Source organism: Cydia strobilella, chromosome 20 (genome assembly GCF_947568885.1).
Source record: "Cydia strobilella chromosome 20, ilCydStro3.1, whole genome shotgun sequence".
Classification (NCBI taxonomy): domain Eukaryota; kingdom Metazoa; phylum Arthropoda; class Insecta; order Lepidoptera; family Tortricidae; genus Cydia; species Cydia strobilella.
This window is the reverse complement of record NC_086060.1, coordinates 2,325,810-2,350,661: the sequence shown is the minus strand read 5'-3', so window position 1 is coordinate 2,350,661 and position 24,852 is coordinate 2,325,810. Positions and strand designations below refer to the sequence as shown.

The window sequence follows — 24,852 nt, the reverse complement described above, 5'->3', positions numbered from 1 at the left end:
TCAGTGGAAAAAAACCGGTCAAGTGCGAGTTCGTTTCTCTAGCGCACCCGGCTATAGTATGAATTTTCTCAAATGATTTTTACGCCTAAGACCCTAATCTGTTAAAGTTTTGTTTGGCTTTTGCCATTGTTTCTTTTGATCAAGCGGTCGGCCATTGTGTCTGAGCGCGTGCCTACATTACTAAAAACAGCAAAGAAACCGAATACTGGAAGCTTAATATGAAATAACATACCTATTCCGTTCTTAGCTCAGTACCTATAGGTGACAAAAAAACGAATAGACAAAATATAGAGTAAAAGTCCAATAAAGATAGAAGAAAAACTATTACGATCATGGCATCCGTGAAACCACCCTCCCCCCTTCCCCCCATTGGGAACTGTTTCTACCAAATTGACCTCACACATTTTATTGCCATATGGAACGCTACGAGTAAAATTGTCTTCGGTTCTCGCGGAACCCCTTTTCCTCTATGTTTTTAAATGTGCATATTTGTGATAACTTATTTTGAGAGAAACCACGAAAAACAGAGCGTATCGCAGTTTTGCATAAAAAATATTTTATAGTGCACATTTTAATCTTGCTCTTTAAACGACCGGTCTGGCCTGGTGGGTAGTGACCCTGCCTGCGAAGCCGATGATCCTGGGTTCGAATCCCGGTAAGGGCATTTATTTGTGTGAGGAGCACAGATATTTGTTCCTGAGTCATGGGTGTTTTCTATGTATTTAAGTATATATTTATATATTATATATATATCATATTGTCTTCGGTTACCGCGATAGTTACTCATGAAATAAAACTATGAAAACGGATTATATCGCGTATATTGAATTTATAATACATCCCGACGTTTCGAACTCTTTACAGCGTTCGTGGTCAACGGGTGACCGGGTGAAACGTCGGGATGTATTATAAATTCAATATACGCGATATAATCCGTTTTCATAGTTTTATTTCATTATATATATATCGTTGTCTGAGTACCCATGACACAAGCCTTGGGCTTACCGTGGGACTTAGTCAATCTGTGTAAGAATGTCCGATATAATATTTATTTATTTTAATATGTCTTCTTTTTGTTAATACTCGTAAAAGCTCGTCAACGGCATTTTGAATTAATCAAGCATTTTTTGTTGTTTACCCTCGATAGTAATGAAAACCTACGAAACTGATGATTTTGAATTTCTATACCGATAATGAAAATTCGTGCTGAGTGAATAAATGTTATCTTGACACACAAAAAAACGCTTTTATTGGATTTATATATCTAATGATAAAACTGACACATACTAAGAAGATTTAGTAGCTACTTCCCAAAAGTACTTTTAAGAAATGTACTTTTGATGGTACCGTCCGCAGCTGAAGTTGGTAAGCGAGGAGGTGTTCACAATTACCTTGACACGCTCTTCTTCTTTTCTTTTTTTCTTTCTTTTAACAATAAAGTCGCGTCAAGATCTTTTTGAACACCTGGCCCGCTTAGCAACTTCTGCTGCTGACTGTACTTTTCTTTCTGTAATAAAACACCCTCGGGGACCATTAATAATACTTTGACAAGTCCGGAATGGTTCTGTCCTTTGTCAAATCCGCCTAGTGTTTTATTCGTCTGCTAGAGAGCTAGCATAGAATACCTCCGACAGATACCGCATTGTTATGAAAAATGCCCTTACCGGGATTCGAACGTAATAGGACCATTTGATTGGCTTCAATCAGATTTACTACGGACTTGTTCAGACCGGTAATCGTCTATTGGCTCCTCTACACAATGGGCCATCACACTGGCCTACTAAGATGGGCCAGCGTGTAGAGAAGATAGTGGTGTCGGATGGCTTATGGCGCGGCGGGATGGCGATGGGATGGCCACGGTGTCGGTTTTTCGTCCGCACATCAAAGGTAGTGGGCCAGCGATGGCGCGTACGCATCTACACGTGGCTAATTCCATACGCCCACGCACTGCTCTCAACCATCGCATGGCCATCTTGCTGGTCCAGCGCGGGGGGCCATCGTGGAGAGGAGCCATATCATGCATGACATACATCACCCTCACATTTGACTACATATTAATTTTATCGAGTAGAATGTGACGCCTACAAGCCGTTTAATCCCCGCTGTTAGTCCCTATCCTTCCTTTTGAAATTCGTTTAATAGAGAGACAAAAATCTACACAAGATTGCTAAGAATAGGGGCCAGACTATAAAAATACTAAATCTAACATAATAGATTCTGAGTTAGATTTAATATTATTTTGACACGAACTTGAACATCGCTCCCGCTCATTGGTGCATGCAAAATGAAGAGAAAGTCGTGCATAAGATGAGCGCCAATCACCAAGACGATCGTAAAGGTGGTATCAAAACCAGTTCAAAATCGTAACAAATTGTTAAATTTGAATCCACCTCATTTGTGTTCCATCTAGTAGGTAAGCGATCTTTAAGAACTATACAAATTTTATAGCAAGGAATACGTTGCTTTACGGTCGCGGGTCGTTAAATATTTCATATACGAATAATAGTTTTGTCTGATCCCACATGAAATATTTAAGGGTCCCCGGCAAGCTCGGTTCTCCATACAAACGTATAGTTACGCTCTCATTTTAAAACGAGGAGCTAGTTTGCTCTGAAACTTTGTGCTTACAATAGGATAAGGCATATCTATGTCTGTAATTAGTTTATGTAGCTTCAGATGCCATAGTTAAAAAAATACGGCGAATTTAATTTTTGCATACTAAACTTGTTTTTTCTCTATTTCCTTTGTTCTATAAACGAGCTATATAAACTATTTACAAACATAGATATATCTCATGTTATTATATGTGCAAAGTTTCATTACAATCCAACACGTAGTTTTAAAATGAGAACGAAAGTCCGTTTGTATGGGAAGGTGAAATTCGGCCGAGCTTGCCGGGGACTTAACCTACGGAGGACAGATTCGGTTCAGCGCGAATCACGGTTGATGAAATACAGCCTGCTGACAGACGGACAGACAGACAGACAGACAGCGGAGTCTTAGTAATAGGGTCCCGTTTTTACCCTTTGGGTACGGAACCCTAAAAAAACAGACGCACACACTATATTTACTCCTGACTCCATGCAGATAAAAAAAAATGCTTTGCAACGAAATTGCAATTGTGTCTCTACGATGATAGAATATATTATTCTAAAGCTGAAAAAGAAGAAAATAATTTAATTGCAAGCTAAGCCAGTTTTTTATCACATAGTATGCAAACGAGCAGACAAATTGCCTGTTGGTAAGCAGTTGCCATAACCTACAGGGGTCGCAAGTGCGTCGTCAGCCCTTAAGATGGGAGTACGCTCTTTTCTTGACGGTTCGAGGATCGTCATCATCATCATCATGTCAGCCGATAGACGTCCACTGCTGGACATAGGCCTCCCCCAAGGCTCGCCACTCCGACCGCCCTGTGTGTCCTGTGTTCGAGGGTCGTATCAGTCCGAAATAGCGCGTGCGACAGTTCATTGCATAGTTAAGCTGTGCGAGGCAGGCAGAGCCTCGAGCGAGCCTAAGAGCGCTGGTGGCCTAGCGGTAAGAGTGTGCGACTTGCAATCCGGAGGTCGCGGGTTGAAACCCCGGCTCGTACCAATGAGTTTTTCGGAACTTATGTACGAAATATCATTTGATATTTACCAGTCGCTTTTCGGTGAAGGAAAACATCGTGAGGAAACCGGACTAATCCCGACAAGGCCTAGTTTCCCCTCTGGGTTGGACGGTCAGAGTGCAGTCGCTTTCGTAAAAACTAGTGCCTACGCCAATTCTTGGGATTAGTTGCCAAGCGGACCCCAGGCTCCCATGGAGCCGTGGCAAAATGCCGGGACAACGCGAGGAAGAAGACAAGACAGTTCATTGCACAGTTAAGCTGTGCGAGGCAGGCAGTTTCTGGAGAGACTACCAACACAGTCGCACAGTCGAAGACTACGAACCATCTAAGTGGTGAAGATGGAAATTTTATATTACCATTATTATGAAACTAGATAGATATATAGATGCTTAATTGCAACGGACCGCACTTATTTCAACCGCAAACGTTTTCTCTTTTTGAATTTCAAATAAAACTAAAATCGAGCTATAAAATTTAAACCGCGCCAATAAAATCCAAGTTATATTTTAAAGGCACCTGGTGTTATGCGTCTGGTTTGGATTTTATTTGGCAGTAATTCTAGATGATTATGTTGAGGGATCCCTTTTAATGTTATTTCTGCTTGGTTTAATTTAAATAATGAGCTGTGGGATTAATTTCCATGGTATTGAAGGCATTAAAATTATCTTAAGGGATTAAATAAAATAAAGATAAATAGGGGACTAATAATACTCTTAAAAATTACTTTGCTACCAGTAAATCATTGGGTTTTACAGAAATATCTATGAGTGTACTCGGAATATAATGTTTCACGCCACTAGTTTATTTTATTTTATCAATCATCTTCTTTGCGTTGTCCCTTTTGGCTTTTTTGCCAGGGCTCATGGGAGTCAGGGGTCCGATTGACAATCAATCTCAAGAATACACACAGATACTCTTTTACGAAGGCGACTGCCATCTGATTAGTCCGGTTTCCTTACGATGCTTTTCTTTACTGAAAAGCGACTGGAATGTATCAAATGATATATCGCACATAATTTTCGGGGTTTGAATCCGCAGCCTATGGATTGGAAGTCGCACGATCTTAACGCTAGGCCACCAGCGCTCTTAGGCTCGCTCGAGGCGTTGCCTGCCTCGCACAGCTTAACTGTGCAATGAACTGTCGCACGCGCTATTTCGGACTGATACGACCCTCGAACACAGGACACACAGGGCGGCATAGGGTCGGTCGGAGTGGCGAGCCTTGGGGGAGGCCTATGTCCAGCAGTGGACGTCTATCGGCTGACATGATGATGATGATGACGACCCTCGAACCGTCAAGAAAAGAGCGTACTCCCATCTTAAGGGCTGACGACGCACTGCTCTTTTTTTATCAAATAATATTAATTTTATCCAGTTCATAGAATGTATAGTATGAATCTTCTAAAATGATTTTTACGCCTAAGACCTTAATATGTTAAACAAAAGCCATTGTGCCGTGCTAAAGCAACAATGTCGTTTACAAAGCTGTATCTTGGTGTTTTTAATGTTCAAAAATATGTAATAATATATTCATACTATCATTGGTATTTTTATCATAATACTTACCCCAAATCTGCTTAACCTCCATGTCATTCCTTCGCCCTTTATTCATTAACCGGTCACAAGAAAATCAAGCACATTGTATCAAAACCTTTTCAAAGGATTTTTATACATAAAATCTGAATACAATATACATTAACAACGAGCACCCTTACCCGTTCTACCAATAATTATATAAATAAACCTTTAAATAATTTCCTTCAAAACCCGTCCAAGCGTAAACCAGGGCATTACCCTTTGAAAAGGCTTAAGGATATATGGAGTATTTACAATTTTAAGTCGTTTTCTTGTGAATTCCTTAAGCTAACTCGTGCGATGTAGGACGAAAAGGCATAAGATTTCATGGAATGTATACAATCTTGACTTGTTTCTTATGAAGTCGTTAAGCCAACCCGGATTTCGGAAGTCGTTGGTTTATCGCTTCGCGTATCGCTGTGTCCTATCCTGATATCTGCGGTGTGTTATCCTTTGACCACAGATAGCTTATATAATAGATGGAACATGTAAGATACAATACAATACAAACATTATTCATTGCTGACCAATATCGAAAGAAACATTACATACGAATTAAGCACATAACCTAAACTAAATATCATAGACTTATATTGACCGGGATATGGACCGTGATTACCTTTTGTATTGTTTTTGAGCTCCCGATATTAAACTATGATAGACAACAGGCGACATTACCGCTAAAAAGCGATCTCTTTCCTTGAAGATAATGAGAAAATGATGTTCTTACCACGACGCATTAACCCTTTCATACTTATTTAGAGCGAGCCTGGTTTCAGTTGCATTTTGATCTTTAGGGTTCCGCACCAGAAAGGTACAAAAGGAACGCTTATGGTTCGACTCTGTCCGTCCATCCGTCTGTCTGTCTGTCACATTGTTATTTGTACTGTTTGTTGTTGAGTCAATCCTCGCGAGCACGCTACATAGGGCAACCTAATATGTAGACTTGTAGAGTGCCCTAACTTCAAAATGGTTAAAAAATTACCATATATTTTCACCAATTAATTCTCACAATTTTGTATACGTCAACAATTTCTTCGAACTTCGGGCTTAGGTTGGTTTCATTAATACTGAAAGTACACATTTACCGCGCGGAGTATAATCAGACGTCGAAAACAACACATGAATGCTTCACAATGCACAGTCTTTAGGAGGCAATCTACACCCCCAAAAACACCATCATTCTAAAATTTTCAAGAAATCTTTACTCATAGGTGACGCCGGCAAGTAACGAATATCTCTAAATAAGGAAAATCATATATTAATCTTTGAAAATGTATAATTATATTAAATTATAATAAATGAAAATGTGTCGCACAAGTAAAAGTGATTAAGATTGTTTTTGAGGTTGGAAATTTAAGATGTTTGCTCTGAGGGATGTTTGTTACGGTGATTATGAGGAACTCCGGCATTATGCTGGATTTTCTTTGATGCTTTAACTTAAAACCATTTGAATACGAAGTATCTCTAATTGACCGAGCGAGAGCGAAGGTCTCCGTTTCAGTTTCGGTATAACTGCTTTCGTATGTCTATCCAGCTTTTCTCTTCTATTGGTTGCATTTCCTAATAAAGGGGCCCACTGACTATCAGTCCGCCGGACGATATCGGCCGGTCAGTTGTTCGGAACTGCCAATTTTTGTTCAAACTGACAGGCCGATATCGTCCGGCGGACTGATAGTCAGTGGACCCCTTTACTGATTGCCGTGACATTAAATTTTGTTAAAGAGATTCACAAATCGAATATAGATTTTTTCGAAACTTAATATGTAGGAAAGATAATATTTGCCTATTACTTTTCGATGAAGGAAAACATCATGAGGAAATCAGGCTCATCCCAACAAGGCCTAGTTTTCGTAAAAAATAGGCCATTCTTGGGTAGTTTAAGTGGGATCGGATACCGGTATTTTTTGTATGGGAACGAAAAAGTTATTTTTTCGTATTTTGTTAATTGCCTATTTCATGTCTAATTGGGCAATCTAATAATACGAAGTCGTTAACTAAAAACACAACAGTCTTACATTTCGAGTATAGAATAATTCGAAATCTATGGTCATTTGGAAGCTTTTGCAAAAATTCGATTCGGATCCCTGGTTTAAGTAATTGAAAAGAAAACAGGTATACAAAATCATGGCCTTATTAATTTACAATCTTTTTCAATAGATATTTTTTTTTGTATCCTATTAAAATAATGAAGTGATATATAAGAATGAGAATGAGAATGAGAATGAGAATGAGAATGAGAACGAGAATGAGAATGAGAATGAGAATGAGAATGAGAATGAGAAATTTATTGATAAAATTATGAATATATAGGCTTAGTTTAGCATATAATTATTCATTATAATAATAAAAACTATGTTTGTGCGAGTAAGACTTTCACCACTATTTTTTCTAATAAAAATACAGCCGATTTCACCTTGACATTTAAAAAAAAGATGTCTAGACAAGACCAAATTCGGTTCAAAATTAATGTGTTAGCACTTTGAAAACTCTGTAATTGAATGTTTTAGTAATTTCTCATTCTTTTAATTCTTAGTTCTGTTATTATATTGTCTGAAGAGTTAGAGAAAAATTAAGTGAAATAATTAATTACCTCTAGGTAGAGCACTAGTTAGGTAGGTACTTAAGTCCCAGTAAGATCCAATTGGATCGAACAACTTCAGAATCGGAATACTCGTATTTTGAGGTAAAACTTCTATAGGCGCGACTAGAGGGTAACTGAAGTAACTCAGATTTTTTTCTGACGGAAGTAACGCTCAGTAGTGACACACGCACAATAGGACACACGTCAAAGTGCCAACATAGCGATAAACGTCATCGTCAAAGAAGTTTTACTAGTACGCGTAAAGATTAGACGCACAAACTTTTTTCTTAAATAGAACATAAAATATAATAAAATAAAAATAAATATAATATTTTAGAATAGAATAAAGTACATCTTATTTAGAAACTAAAGTAAAATAATACAAAAACTTTCACATACCTACCTAAGCATAGTAAGCATTAATAGGATCATTTGATGTGCTTCTAGCCTAGTTAGTATAGACCCTGCCAACAAAGCTGGCGCTTCCGGATTCGAACCCCAATAGGGGCATTTTGTTTGTAGGCTTTCAATGAACATATTTTGTTCCCGATAAGACAAGCCGTATTGAGAGTTTTAAATGATTCACGGTTAGTTTCACCAGACTTATGTTGACCGGGATATAGACCGTGATTACCTTTTGTATAGCTTATGAGCTCCCGATATTTTGACGCAGTTACATGCATCATGTTCACGGGTGACTGAAGATAGCGGGTGGGTGGGGAAGGTAATCACGGTCTATATAAGTCTAGTGAAACTAAGTAATTTACTACTGAGACAAATTTAGAAAATAACTAGAGGTTTAACGTTATATTCATATCAATGGACAAACAGACAATGAAATAATGAAAGGCAACGACACTTAATTTATTTAATCCGTCACGCTTCTGAGTCACGACGAACAAAGGAAATAAGAAATTAGAAACGCCTCCTAACCTATAGGCCGTAGTGACCACGCCTAAGAACCTCCACCTTCCCGGGTTTAGGGCATTTATGTGCATCAAAATTGTGGTATTTTCTATAAAAAGGGACCTCATTGTCGATGGCGCTTACGCCATTATTAACGATGCTCCGATATATATACAATGCCGCGCGACGCTGTGCGGCGTAAGCGCCATCGACAATAAAGTCCATTTCCATAGAAAATGCCCCAATTTACAATTTTTACAAGGGGGAAGAGGTGAGTACTCAATACACGGCCGTCGTAAACGCTGCTCGCACTGTTAGTGCTTGAGAAAGGAGACCTAGGCTCTCCGAAACATGTCGCGCGAGTGACTAAAACTAGTGAGTCTAAACCGTGAAATAATTTAATGTTAGTATGTCTCACAACAATTTAAATTCGATTAAGAGAAATATGGTTTATTTTGCTCGGGACAAAATGTATCAGGAAAGCCTTCTATGTAAGTATTTTTAAGTTAATTGACCTAGCGTTAGCGTAGGTCTCCGTTTTAGCTTAGGCAAAAATGCTTTTGTATGCCCGGATGTTCTCCTCTACAGGTCGCAATTCTCAACCGATTCTCGTGAGCAGGTTGGAAAATTAAATTGTTTTATTTTTATTTTTATCGAGTCACTTTTTGGATTATTTTGACAATGTCGGAGCAATGGGGGTTCGTGAGGTCTACAGCTTACAGAGCCCCTATTAGTTTTATTTAGTTTTGTTCTTAGTACTTATAATTCAATTTTTTCTGTTACCTAACGTCTTTTATTTTAGGAGGGTATCGACATCGAAAAGTATTTATAAAACGTTGACAATAAAAATAACCTACTTGTCACATGACCCTCTGCCTATCTTCCAATCAAGTTACAATAAACTTTATCACAATGCAATAAGATAGAAAATACAATAGAATGTTTGTAAAGCTTTTAGTTACAAGACTAGAAATCGATCTTAAGCTCATCGGTCTTCCTGCAGTCACGGAAAGGTCACGGACACAGTAAAGTACGTAGCGAGGGTGTCTGGCCGTGTCATGGATCACTCACTAAGAGATGGAGCATATAATACTCCTAAAGCTCACGATCCTACCTATAGACTTATTAGGTTCGATGAAATTTAAATTATTTGTAATTCGAACAGACATTTGTTTTCGAATTTAATCGAATTTAAGCTGTTGTGATACATACTAACATTAAATACTCTCACGGTTTAGACTCACTAGTTTTAGTCACTCGCGCGACATGTTTCGGAGAGCCTAGGTCTCCTTTCTCAAGCACTAATAGTGCGAGCAGCGTTCACGACGACCGTGTATTGCGTACTGCCGCGCGCCGCGTCGCCCGCTACGCGCTTAGAAAACAAGACATTTGTTTTGTTTCGTTCAATTTTCGAACAAAACAATTATGGGTTCAAACACTGGCAAATATTCAATTCTTATTGTTGTAGGGCTGGGCCTTAGGAGGAATATAATTATATATGATCCAATGGCGCCTATGCTGTCTTAAAGAGCAGTTTGCACTCACCGTCTATTTCTCTTCAAAACGTTTTTGCTAATGGGACTTTTTTTTTATTGAGAGCCAGGAGAAACTAATCCCAAGAGTTTTCCAAACATATGTAGGTACGATATAAAATAATAATAAATTTCAGCCTATATATTAGGTCGACTGCTGGGCACATAGGTCTCCTCTCATGCGCGAGAGGGCTTGGGCTATAATCCCCACGCTAGCCCAATGCGGATTGGAAACTTCACATACACCTTTGAATTTCTTCGCAGATGTATGCAGGTTACCTCGCGATGTTTTCCTTCACCGAAAAGCTAGTAGTAGTCAATATCAAATAATATTTGGTACATAAGTTCCGAAAAACTCATTACATTATTTTCATTATATTATTAGGTACGATATATCATATGATATTTACCATTCGCTTATCAGCGAAGAAAAAATTGTTTCCAAAAGTACCTAGTTTCCCTCTGGGTCGGAAGACTCGGAGGATCAGATGGCAGTCGTTCTCGTAAAAACTAGTGTCTTCAAATTTTTAGGATTAGTTGCCAAGCGGACCCCAGGTACCCAAGAGTGATGACGGAAAAAAACAGTGCGTGGAGTCCCTCCGCGCGGAAGAAGTGAAACTTCGTAATGTTAAATTATCCATGGTAGCGTTAAGGCGGTTCCCTGAGCCAGAAGGCGAAAAATCTCCTTATATGATCATGTTTTTCTAAGAGGCGTTGATATTCGTAGACGTGGAAAAAATATATGTAGTTCTTGACTATATTATCTTTAACAACATTCTTCTTCTTCCGATACACGAATTATGACACTTCGCTCGATACAATTAATTCCCAAAGTAACCTCTAACTCGGACTTTTAATCCTACTTTACTCGGTTATTTATTATGTGATACTATATACAAAAAAAGAAGAAAAAACAATCTTAACGTAAATAGTAATTTCATAGCTTTAGAATTTCGATGTTGTAAGGTAACTTTTTAAAATAAATAAAAACCGACAAAATTCGATCAAAATTGACACTTGGCGCGTATGTTCTTTCCCGTTCTTTCTTGCGAAATGTGACAAAGACAGCGGCAAACCGATGGAACGCCCTTAAACGTTTAACGCAACTGTCAGTTGGAAGTCCCATAAGGTTTCACTTCAAAAGAAGTAGTTAAATAAGTACTGCTGGTCGTAATCATAAACGGATACATCCGACAACCATGGCACCATGGAACTACTATTGTGTGGTCTTTAATGATCTATCTAGAAAGTAAGTCAATGGTGGAAATCAATCCTCATTGAGTGTAAGCCTGTGTTTGAAATGAAACATCGGTATTCCATTTTGAAGGTGTCTGCTGACTTGGGCGTTTCTCGAGCGTCAAGTTTTCGTTTTGTTGAACTTTTACTATTGCTTTGCGTGAAGGTGGATATTTATACTAATTTAATACGATTTGTGTTCATATTTGAAATAAGGTCAATACGCGTAAATGAGGCCGCGAACCACGTTCGACGTGTTGCCTCTCTTTCGCACTTGTAAGTTCGTATGTAAGTGTGACAGGGAGGCAACACGTCGGACGTGGTTCGCGGTAGGCCCTTTGTTTACACATTGATTAATGTTTATTACAAGTTCATTATTTTTGGTACTTGCTACTTTCGTTTAGTAGAAAATGTAGATATGAACTTGTACTAAACACTGATCAATGTGTAAACAGGCCTTAATGTGAAGCCGGCCACACTTATTCTGCAGTCCTACTTGACCGTAATGAAAAACTTCTATGGGATGGACCCCAAGAAGAACGAAAAAAAATACTGTTTTTTTCTCTCGCGTTTTTGGGGTTGGGCAATAGTAAGAATTAATTATATATAATAGTAAGAATGGTCAGATATAAAAAAAAAACAACCTTTATATTGGTACGTATCATTTAAACTAAAATCAAATCAAGATTGTATTTTAAAATTGAAATGCGTCTGCAGGTCTATGATATATTAATGCTTACACGGGCAGATATTGGCCCAAAACAATAGGTTGTTTGATTAGGTAAGGCAGAATAGGCTAGGCCTTTTGTTTTTGACATACGATGTTTGTCCTAGGACCCAACACTCATATTTATTACAGTTGGCTGTTATGTTGCTTTTTAGTATCAACCCTGCTTACTATAGATACTCGTAAAGATATTTTGTACCTACTGGCTCAAAGACAGTATTGTTATTATATTGAAGATTTTTTAGATGATTTCCAAACTTTTTGTCCACAATAAATAGGATTTAGTCTATATGAATTCGAGCACTGATTTAGCAGTAACATCATTAAATTTTCTTACTATTCCCTGAATTAGTAAATAAATAGGTACGTGTCACGTATATTAATTTGGAACAATAAATATCATGTAGGTATTTAAGAGTAAGTTTTTGCACCACAAACTTCTTGAATACTGCGTATTTAATATATTACTATATCTGTCGGCAGCCGATCAGGTATAGCAGGCAGTGAAATTTTTTGATCCGTTCCCTGAGTTGACGACGCGGGGCTCCTATTTCTGGGCAGTTTTCCCTTCGGGCATCTGAAGCAACCTAACGAACCTATCCTACCTATCTATTAGTTTAATGTGAAAATCGTCAAAACATTACACACTAGGAACATTACGATCTGCCGGCGACAAATCGGCCATGAGCGCTCGGTAAGAAAATACAAAAACAGGTCGCAAAAGGTCGGAATCCATCAAAAGGTTTAAAAATAATCAAGATATTAAAATAAACAAAGCGTTCCGGTCAAGCGGGAAATCGTCTCCCCCTCTCTCCCACAGGTAACATGTATCGAAGGCTACCCTTCCCCCCTCAACCCTTTCCGAGCTTTCCCCTTCACTTAGGGTTGGCAATATATGTTTCGTGTTTCATTTGCAGTTGGATTGAAAAATACAATGATTTATTTTTATTTTATTTTATTTATTAAGGTCTACCAACAGTTATTACATCTGACATTTAATTTACGTTAAACCATAAGAAACATTCAGTGATGCATAACTAATTAGAGGTAAACACAGCATTTAAAAAAAAAGGAAACAGTAAACTTAAAGTAACAGTTAATGGCTAAATAACAACCTAAACTAACAACCTAATGAAGGTATGTATATACACATACTATTTTTTTATGTTAATATTTAATAATTTTGATTCTTGAGCTTACTAAGATTATTACAAAAGGAAAAAGAAAATGCATTTTAATTTTACAGTATTGAGATATTAATAAAAATAATCTTAAAGGATATTATGTTGAACATTTTCTTTTGATTGTTAATTAATTTCGTTTAATTTTGTTTATTTTATTCAAGATGAAGTTTTCGTATTATTGTTGAAATTATTTCTCTTGCCGGTAAATATCACCAGGCCAATCCATTACTTTCGAGTCAGTATAGCTTTCAGTTTACGGGAAATCAAATATTATCTGATTTCTTTTCCTTTTACATGTAATAATCCATTATTCTATACGCTTTAAGACGAAAGTGGAGGAGCCGCGCGAAATCGCCTTTTCATACAAACGTAGTCCTCATTTTTCTCTCTCGATATTAACATTATTGAAAATATTTTAAAGCAATTTGTAATACCTATATATATCAACCACAGCAGAGCTATGCCCCTACAATACATTTTCATTTATTTATAATTGTTGTAAAAGTTAGGAGCATTTAAAAATTTGTATGAAATCTGTTTTTCGAACCTAATTTTTACGATAATCATAACATGAAAAAAAAGTCCAACCCCCTACGTTTGACTAAAAAAGCGACTAAAATACATAAAAAAACTCATCGGTAGTCAAGTGTAAAAATATGGTTGCATACAACTTACTCAAAAATATATTACATAGTTCTTAATTCGCCAACATAAGAGCTATGGGACATATTGTTGAGAAAGATGTGTGCACCCATATTTTTACACTTGCACGCTCTCCAGCTCGCTTGCCAGCGCTCTGGAATGAAAGGAATTACCTCACTCAGAATAACATAAATGAGTCCTACAAACTAGTTAACTCATCTCTATACGCTACATTTGTACGTGAGGTAACTTTCTGTATATTTAATTTGCTTCTTGTAAAGTTTGTAGCAGCCTGTTCAAATAGACCTTCGCTTCGGGGGGAATGTGTTGCCACAGATTATTTGCGTACACTATGAAATACATATTTTCATCATCATTAACTTAAGAGTTTCCCTATCCCGCGCCAGCTCTTTGACTTTTTGATACGACACGACCCCTACTTTTTCTTTCACTTGATCTAAAAAGCTGCGTCTGGGTTTTCCTCTACTCCGCTTCCTTCTTATCCGCCCCTCCAGGATAGTTTTAAAGAAGTAGTCGTGTCGTATTAAGTGTCCAATCATTTTCCCGCGTCTATTTGCAATAGTGTTCAGAATAGCTCTTCTTTCACTCACTCTTCTTAGCACCTCCTCATTCGTTATCCTGTCTTTCCAACTAATGCCTTCCATTCGCCTCCAGCACCACATTTCAAATGCTTCCATTTTCTTTCTATCTCTTAGGGTCATTGTCTACGTTTCACTTCCATAAAGGGCTATACTCCAGATGTACACCTTAATCAGTAGCTTCTTGCTTCTGCATGATAAACGGGATTTCAATAATTGTTTCTTCTGGTTGAAAGCTTTAATTAGCTTTAGCTTTGGTTGAAATACATATTTTAGACATTGTATTATAAGTATATTATCATCATATCAACCTTTTATCGCCCACTGCTGAGCATAGGCCTCTCTTCGAGTACGCCACTTATCCCGGTCCTGAGCCAATCTCATGCAGAAGTGACCCGCAGTCTTCCGAATGTCGTCCACCCAACGAGCCAACGGACGCCAGGCTTTCCTTTCGTCTGAAAGCGGCCACCATTCCGTTAATATTTTGGCCCACCTGCCATTACTCTACATACATGTCCCGCCCAGCTCTATTTAAGTTTGGTAATGACGTATCCGTAGGTATTTTGAAATACTTTATTTAACATGCAAACACAAAATGTAAAATACCCATTTTGTATTTTATTTGAAATAGTTTTTGGGACCTATTTTCTATTTTCAAAATACAAAATGCTTTTTAGTAGGTACGGTCAAGGAATAGGGAATATTACGCGACACTCTGCGCAGGGGGCGCCACTACCACAATCTGAGGGTCTACCACAAAACAAGAGAATCGAAATTTCGCTATCTAACATCCGTGTCATTCTTGCATATTCGAGCGATAAAGAGGCAGATAGCGAAATTTCGGATTCTCGTTTACCGGTAGGATCTCTGCAAACCTCAGAATAATAACTAAAGCATAGAAGCCGGACAAAAATGCTTCGCAAATATGTAGTATATTATATCAGAGTAAAAGTACATATATACAGCTTACCAATGTTCCCTAAAAACAGTAATATGCCAAAAATATGCCATTCCTGCGCCGATTCTGCCCCATTACACTGAGTGACGGCGTTCGATCCCATTTGCGTTCAATTTGCATCACCTGACATAACGGTGCATTGACTACCATTGATAGAGTCTGCGTTATTCTCTAGCGTCCCACAGCCGTGATATTTTATTTGGACTAGAATGAACTTCCGAGAAATAGGTATGAAGTTCTAAATCAGGCGCTTTAAGTGCCTTTACTTGTGGTAAAATGTACTATCTTCTTAAATAACTTCAACGAAAGGCGATCTTTTACTTGAACTTAGGTGTGTCTATTTTCCGTATTACGCCGTGAGCCACAAAACTGGCAGGCACTTGCACCTTACACCATTTAAAGCTGATAATTTTTAATATTTTGTAAATATATTATAAGGTCCACTGATGTTCAGTCAAAAGTGACAATTTTTAAAACAACACATTATCTTCTCACTTTTTTCCTCCTGGTACTCACTTCAATTTCTATTTATTTATTTAAAACAAAATGCAACGGTCACTTTTTGTAGGTATTTGTAATTTACACGAATAAAGGTCGTAAATGTGAACGTGAAACGTACGATCGCTCTGACAATAAATACGATACGATGTGAATTCTCATTCTCATTACGTACGTATTCCAATGTGTAATGGCTGTTGACCGTGAATTATTTTTTATGCTCCAACTAGTCACGTGTGATCTGTGCGCTGTACGTTTGACGTCAAAAATGTAAATCTTTACATTAATGTTCTATTACAACACAGTAGGTAAGGTACACATTACACAATGTACACACATATTTAACGTGGTTTATATACCTGACCTAGCACCTTAGTTTACCTAGTTTTTGCTTAACCTTTGGCTGTATGTTACGAATCCGGCTACCACGTTTGCGTCGTTTTTATGAGCGTCAGGCATATCCTAGTGTGGGCCACAGGACATTAAGAAATTAATTAATTAATATATAAAAAAAAAAAAAAGTGACGAAGCCTGTTGCGGATATCATCATTGGTATTTTTGGGACGAAGCATGTTGCTGATTTGCATTTGTAGCCACCTGACGAAGCCTGCGTTGCGGATTTTTTACATGTAACTAAATATTATTATTTTTTAAGATTTTCTTTATAAATAAAATTATTAATATTAAATTTATCTAAAAAAAAAAAAAAACAAAAAAAAAAAAATTAATTAATTAATTAGACATTAATTCTTATTCGTATATTAGACATAGACATAGACATAATTTATTGGTAATAAGGTATTACAGGCCACAATTTTTTGTTACTTATTTCTACACATCTTACATCTTTTATTTATATCGATATATTGGATAACTTTGTAACTGAATAATTTCGAAAATGACTAAATAATATCTACAAAATCTTTGTTACTGTTACTACAGCAGAAAGTGCTTAGTAGATATTAATAATTTCAACTAAATGTCTTATGTATGTAGGAAGTGGATTTTGAAATAAACACTCTTTAAGAAATTTACTGGATATATTTAAAATAAATTGGCAAATGAAACCATTAACACAACGGCACGTCTTTTCTTAGCGCTCCGAACAAGAAGTCCTCCCATCTCGTTACGTTTTTTAAATCTGCCGATGGCGTTTTGCCATCTCTTTCGCACGCACTAACACTCAGCATCACACTCTCTCATTTACACATCGTTCATTCTGCAGTTCGTTCTCTCACTCACTCTTTCGGTCCTTACATTCCGATCCACGCATCCTACAGATCGGCCGTCCTACTCTTTAGTCTGGCCTCAGACTATACAAACACCGTCTCTACTCTATACTCTAGTTATAACTTAATTTGGAACAATAGGAATCATGATACTAATCTAGATACATCCGTGAGATTGAATAGCATATCACATAGATTTTAGCAATTAGGTAACGTAACATAATCTTTTACTGCTAAGCATATTTTAAGTTTAACATAGTATGGCACAAAGTCACAACATACAAAAACTAGGTATACATCAACATCAGTATACGTACATACAGTATCAAAACAAAAGTTAAAAGCTTTCTCGTAACATTAATAAACTTTTACATAACTTTATGCAATACAGTTACACATTGAACATTTAAGTTTAAGGAACACGTACACGTTAAATATTTAAATAAAAGGCACACATTACAATTTAAATATTGTTATGGTGACATAAAACATCAAAATCTTACCGACTTACTCCTCACCAGGCCATGGCTTCATGTTGTCGCAGGAAGTAGTACTGTTTCCCGGACCTTCGGCTGTGCTGTCCAGTTTCTTCACCTTGTAGCGATCACGTCCCATACATCCAACGACTTCATATGGACCTAGAAACTTAGGTTTGAGCTTCATGCCGACACCAAACTGGGTCCTCTTAATAGCGACTCTATCGCCCACAGTGTATAGTGTACTTGGCTTCCTTCGCTTATTGTAGGTCCTCCTATTCTCGTCTTGTATCTTTAAAATTTGCTCCTTAGCCTTCTTTCTATTTTCTTCTCTAATAGCCATAGAACTGTCTCTGTTCTCTTGCTCTATCAGTTCGTAGATATCGTAGTCTTCCTTTATTTTCATTTTCGTACCAATTAGCAACTCAAATGGCGTAGTATTAATGCTGCGCTGATGGGTGCTGTTGATGGCTCGCTGAACTCTACTCACATGGCGGTACCAGTGTGTCGGTTCTTCAATACATAGCTTGGTCAGAACGCTGGTCATCACTTTGTGAATCCGTTCGACCTGGCCATTGCTCCGAGGTACCCCCGTAGTAATCTTAACATGGTCAATACCTTCGTCTTTGCAGAAGTCCTCGAACTGAGAGCCAGTAAACGCGGTGCCTCTATCAGTAATGATTCTAGTCGGGTTTCCGAAACATTGCTGAAATATCATCATCTTATCTACTGTTTCCTTGGCAGTAGTACTCTTAACTGGGAATAGCCACACAAACTTGGTAAATGCATCCACGATTGTCAAAATGTGGTTATACAGCTTCTTGGTTTCTGTCATCGGACCAATATGGTCTATGTGGAGAGTATCTAGCGGCAGCTCCTGTTTATCAATTGGATACAAGAACCCTTCTAGCTTTCCACTCTTCTTTTCCGCCAACAGACATGGTATGCACGTGACTATAAACTCTTCTATTTTTCTTTCTAAATTCTTGATGTAATAATCCTTACTGATAAGCTCAATCATTTTCTTTTTTGAAAAATGGCCATTCTCATGTGCTCTCTTTATAATCTCGGTTTCCATAGTCTTTGGTACCACGAGATGCTTCTGTATGCCTTTGTAGAGCAAACCATTTTCCAAGTAGTAGTCCTGATACTGTGTGTTCTTCTTGAGCACCTCTATGATCGCGTTTAGCCCATCATCGTTTTCTTGTGACGTCTTTAGCCGTTGATGAATCGGCCCGTTACATACTGCCACATATGGGTTTCGGCTGAGTGCATCCACATGCTGCATTTTACTTCCGGCTCTGTGCTCAATCTCGAAGTCATATTCTTGCAGCAGTAGTATCCACCTTGCCACTCTTGTTGACATTACTAAATCTTTCTTATTTAATGTCATTTGAAATGCTTTGCAGTCTGTGACAATCTTAAAGTGTTTTCCATATAGGTAACAGCGGAATTTCCTTACTTCTTCTATTATTGCCAAGCCTTCAAGTTCATAGCTCGTATACTTGCTCTCTGCTGGTGTCGTCTTTCTGCTCATGTAATACACAGGATGCAGCTCTGCATCTTCTCCTTTTTGTAAAAGGATTGCAGAGATCGCTGCCATCGAGGCGTCTGTATGCATCTCAGTCTGCAGTCTGGGGTTAAATATGCGAAGCACTGGTTGACTCGCCAGTCTCCTCTTCAGTTTTTCAAAAGCAGCTCGGCATTCATCATTAAACTCATAACTGTTGTCTCGTCGTAACAGGTCCGTCAGTGGTTTTGCAATCATAGCAAAATTCTGTATATATTTTCGAAAATAAGATGTTAGTCCTATAAAACTCTGTAATTGCTTAGTATTGGTAGGCTCGGGGAATCTGGCAACCGCATCCGTCTTTTCAGGGGAAGGCCGCACCTGCCCATCTTGGATCACATGTCCAAGGTACTCCACTTGTCGTTGGACAAGCTGCGACTTTTTCCAGTTAATGTCCAGCCCATATTGCGAGGCCACTTCCAATACTTCACCCAGCCGGACCACAGCCTCGTCCTCAGTCTCTGCGGGAATAATCAAGTCATCAATAAATATCAACACTACACCTCTGGCAATGAGGTCTCTAAAGCTTGCAGTGATGAATCTGGTAAACACTTTAGGACACAGGGAAAGGCCAAAAGGTGCCCTAAGAAACTCGAACTGTCCTGTCATTGTGACAAATGAAGTGAACTGAACTGATTCCTCGTCTACAGGTAAATGAAAATATCCATTTTTCAGATCCAGTGTGCTGAAAACTCTTGCATTCACCAATTTGTCAATATGATCTTCAATTACTGGCATAGGATATTCGTCTTTCACAATCTTCTGATTAAGTCGTCTGTAATCAATACATACCCTAATGCTACCATCTTTTTTCTTTACAAGAACCAAAGGACTAGCATACTCTGAGTAGCTTACCCTTACCACGCCGTCTTCAAGCCACTTATTTACTTGCCGGTCAACCTCCTCTTGTTCAGCTGGAGCCAGTCTTCGGGGTCGTTGTGCAACAGGGATGTCATCCTTTAGCACGATTTTCAACTTGACAGGTGCTTCCTTTGTCTTACGCGGTACGTATGACTCCACCAGGTCGTTCACCCGTTTCTCAACGTCTGCACTAGAACCTGTAACAAGAGAATCACACACCCTTATCTCACACACCCACCTATCAAGTGGTATGAACCATACATTGTTAGACTCCATAACAAGTGTGACACGTAACAAGAAATCTTCACCGAGAATCATACTGTACGGCACGGTACGATTAGGAACTATATGAAACTTAACGTCCTTATACCACAACTCGTCTATTTCTATATTTAACATAATTTGTCCATAACACTCCACTTGGTTCTCGCCAAGTCCCGTTAAGAAATCGTCAGTTTTGTCAAACTCTGGCGCACCTAAATCGTTGTAGCACTCGATTGTCATCAAACTTATTTCACTTCCAGAGTCAACCAACGCCATAACATCTTTTCCCAACAAATGAACTCGTTTCACCGGCTTCTTTTTCGGTGTAATCGTTCGGTTCGTGTTGTTTACCTCGACCTCGCCGGCCATGACAGCTAGTAGACAATGCTTCGCCGCCATTGCGCTCGATCCGCCAATCACGTCATCGCTACTAGGGATGTCACCATCACCCGTCGAACCGTAAAAAACACGTTTCGCTGCAACACTAGCGCCATTCGTCCCGGTAGGCCATTTTCTTCCAGTGCTGCCACCCTCACCGCTCGTTGCCGATTTCACGTCACTCTTCCCGTGTGAAGTTGAAGTATTTGCTGTTGCAGAACTTGCAGATGACACAGCCGTTTTGCATTGAGATGCAATATGCCCAAAATCGTCGCATCTGAAGCATTTTAACCCTTTCTCTTTGTGGGGACAGTCCGCTGACGAATGATTCTTTTCTCCACAGCTGTAGCAACGTATGACTCGCCCGTGCGTCTTCTCATTTTTCTCTGCCGGCTTCGAACGACTTGTGTCTCGGGTTGAACTCGAACTCGCCATGTTTGATTTCAATTGTTCATAAATCTTCAGTTTTTCTTTCAGGTCACTGTATGTCGTAACGCCGTATAACATTATTTTATTTACCTCTTGATCCTTGATTCCTTCTACTATGTATTTAATGCATACATAGTCAGGCATTTTTCCTCTCTTACCCAACTCTTTCATGGTAAATAAGTACTCTAAACACGATTCACTTGATTTTTTATGTCTGGAACTCATCAGCTCGTGTATAGCCTTCGCGTCGATGTTATCAGGGAACTCCTTGAGGATAGCGGCTTTAAACTCGTCCCACGTCTTAAAAATGCGCTCTGCTCGGTACCACAGTGACGCCGTTCCTGCTAACGACCGCCTCGCCATCAACAGCTGTTGCAACGGAGTCCATCCACAGAGCTCGGTGCTGTCCTCGACGTCTTGAACCCACCTGGTCGCTGGATACGTCTTATCTTGACCAGTGAACTTGGGGATCAGCCCTTCAGTGAGATGCAACATCGTCATGCCATTATCTCGTGATGTTTCAGCATTTCCGTCGTTATAGTCTTGTTGTCTGCCGTTACGTTTGCCTGGAGACATGTTTACGCCTTGCCTTCAACGTAGTTCGACGTCGTAATTCGTCTTTATCGTCTTCAAATTTTCAAACCACGCAGTCACAACGGCAATCGCGGTACGTCTTTGTTCGTTTGCCGCCGGCGAATCCAGATTTCTTCGTCTTTACGTCGTATATCGGCTTGATCCCGCTTCTGACACCACTGTAGGAAGTGGATTTTGAAATAAACACTCTTTAAGAAATTTACTGGATATATTTAAAATAAATTGGCAAATGAAACAATTAACACAACGGCACGTCTTTTCTTAGCGCTCCGAACAAGAAGTCCTCCCATCTCGTTACGTTTTTTAAATCTGCCGATGGCGTTTTGCCATCTCTTTCGCACGCACTAACACTCAGCATCACACTCTCTCATTTACACATCGTTCATTCTGCAGTTCGTTCTCTCACTCACTCTTTCGGTCCTTACATTCCGATCCACGCATCCTACATGTATAATCACTACATAGTATAAATCCGCTAATAAAATATATCCGCTGTCCCTATGTATACTTCGATCTTTAAAACTACGCAACGGATTTTGATGCGTTTTTTTTTAAATAGTGTGATTTATTTTTAATTTTATAAATTTTGGTAAAATAAAATCAGTTATGGACTTTAGAAATAACTATATATTATATAATACAACTATGAAATTATTAAAAGTTAAATAAGACACTGTCAAATATATTGTACATACCTATATATAAATTAATCTTTAGATTTAAGATAATTGCCTTGCCCTACCAGGGCCCATGTGAAACTATTATATATGTAACACCTGTGTACCATGGATGCAATAAATAAATATGAATAAATATGAATATGAAGAGGAAGGTTTATATGTATAATTTGTAAAGGTTTTGTGTATATTAGTTAAACTACCCGTGCGAAGCGGTCGCTAGTGTATGTATATAAGTACTTACGATATAAGGATGTTCTGAAAAGACATATAAAGAGATGCAAACTAGAGCCCTCTGACTGGGAACGAAAGGCAGCGCAGCGGCCCGAATGGCGGCGCCTTATTCATGATCCAGTCAGCGATTTTCAGACTGAACGCTGCAGTGAACTCGACAACAAACGAGATGAGCTTAAGGCTCGGCCGCCAACCTCAATTCCCTACAACTATGTGGTGCACTGACGTGCCCAAAATGCGCTCTAGTATTTAGCAAGATAGGGTACGTGAGCCACCTAAGGGCGCACCAGAGAGCGGATCAGCTACACTAATAACGCCTAAAATTGCCTACTCCAGAGCACACAGCCGCTGTGGCCGAAATCGGTCAGGAGAGCATCATGTATAATGTAGGTAAGGTATATAATATCGACTAGCTGTAAAAGTGCAAACCCACTTTATAAATTAATTCTAACTTTTGTAGCTTATATAGTACACACATTTTTAACGTTGACTTTATGTCGACTGTATATAAGAGGCATATATACATATATACATACAAATTTAATCCCGATATCGTGAGCTCCATCAGCTCTGGAGTATCGTTCCAAAATTATATCCAAAATATTTCAGCGTATTTTGTATCGAAAAGGTTACCGAGCGACATTCGAGCTTTGGAAATATGTAATTGATTTCTTACTGAGATGTTGTTACTTCAATTTTTCTTTAAGATTTGGGTACTATTATAATATATTTTTAGGATATGAGATCGTCACTGATTTTCTTCTCAGTTTTTTTTTTTTTATATTAAAGTGCTTGGTTTGATTTAAAAGTCCTTGTTGCTAGGCCTATTTAAATAAATAATAGGTATATTGAGTTTGACTTTTTAGTAAAACGTAAGCATTTGACCACAATATCTGGGTTGGGGTGTAGGTTAGTGGTGATAGTTTTTGATATTCATCTTGAATTGAAAGATGATTGTCTTTCACATCGAAATATATAACGGTCAAACACATTTCCGAAAAAACCCTCTTTTATAGACAATATAAAAAACCGGCCAAGTGCGAGTCGAACTCGCGTTCCAAGGATTCCGTACATTACACAATTTAAACAACGTATTTTTTATGTGAGACGTAAGTGAAATGAACCAAATTTCAACTTAATTGGGCCAGTAGTTTTGGAGCAAAATAGGCTGTGACAGACGGACAGACCGACGCACGAGTGATCCTATAAGGGTTCCGTTTTTTCCTTTTGAGGTACGGAGCCCTAAAAATGATAACGACCCAGGTTTTATTTATTTAGTCGTATGGCATTAGTAAAATTCATAGTCTCTTTACAAATTATTATCTAGATTATTCACCCGATGGACTGCGTTTTCGGTTAGCTTAAGTAAGTCCAGAGGAGCTCCTGTGTACTTTCTTTTTGACCATTCGTGGACAATGTGGTAAATGGACTGTACAGGTGCTCCAAGTCGCACTTCGGTGTACGACCCAAGTATGTACATAGTCTCGACTAGGTACCTACCTACTGAAATTTCCACAGTGTAAAATTGCGGTGTAAAAATTGGCTTTTGATTCTCTTAACATTGCGATGTCGAAAGGAAAGACGGGAACGAGTTAAGCACACAATAAGATGTGTATAAGCTATGAAAACGAACGAGACGCACGGGCGAGTGTCGAAATGAAATCAAATTTACATAAATTTGTAAGTTCGAATCGGCATCAGCAGCAAAAACATGGCGGGAAGAGATTAAATTGAAAATGAAGTTTGAGCTTGAATCAGGCTTTTAAAACTGTGACTTTATATAAAATTTGTTGTTGACTGAAGCTACATTAACAGATTGAAAGTGTTTTTTTTTTGTCTGCTTTGTATATCTAAGAATTTATTTTGCCTATTTTTTGTTTTATATTAGTATATGTACCTAATAGTAGTAGTAGTAATTTAGTTTCATTGTATACTGATACCAAAGATAGATATAACTCCGTAATAGATGGATACAGTCTAAGGAAAAAACGTGCCTCGAAAATCAAGAAAATTTGATTCTCGTTCAGAGGGCGCTACTAGTTTTGGCCTACAGTCGTATAGATGGCGTTGACGGTTTCGTTTGTTATTTAAC

At 38.4% G+C, this 24,852-nt stretch overlaps 2 protein-coding genes across 3 annotated transcripts in view; one reads left to right on the top strand and one right to left on the bottom strand.

Annotated features, from left to right (window-relative positions):
- Positions 1–24,852, top strand: part of LOC134750557 (complexin) — a 414,109-nt gene that overhangs the window by 13,941 nt on the left and 375,316 nt on the right. Inside the window, exon 1 of one of the 2 annotated variants that reach the window (XM_063685764.1) lies at positions 13,552–13,586. The exons of the other annotated variant lie outside the window; for it this stretch is intronic. The gene's annotated coding sequence lies outside the window, so the exon portion shown is untranslated. Of the gene's footprint in view, positions 1–13,551; positions 13,587–24,852 lie in introns of those variants that run through there. 2 annotated transcript variants of the gene reach the window in all.
- Positions 19,547–21,950, bottom strand: LOC134750653 (uncharacterized). Its single transcript, XM_063685876.1, has 2 exons — positions 20,179–21,950; positions 19,547–19,784 (listed from the first exon to the last, which is right to left on the bottom strand). Exons 1-2 carry the CDS (start codon positions 21,829–21,831, stop codon positions 19,659–19,661), a joined length of 1,779 nt encoding a protein of 592 aa, XP_063541946.1. The 5' UTR covers positions 21,832–21,950; the 3' UTR covers positions 19,547–19,658.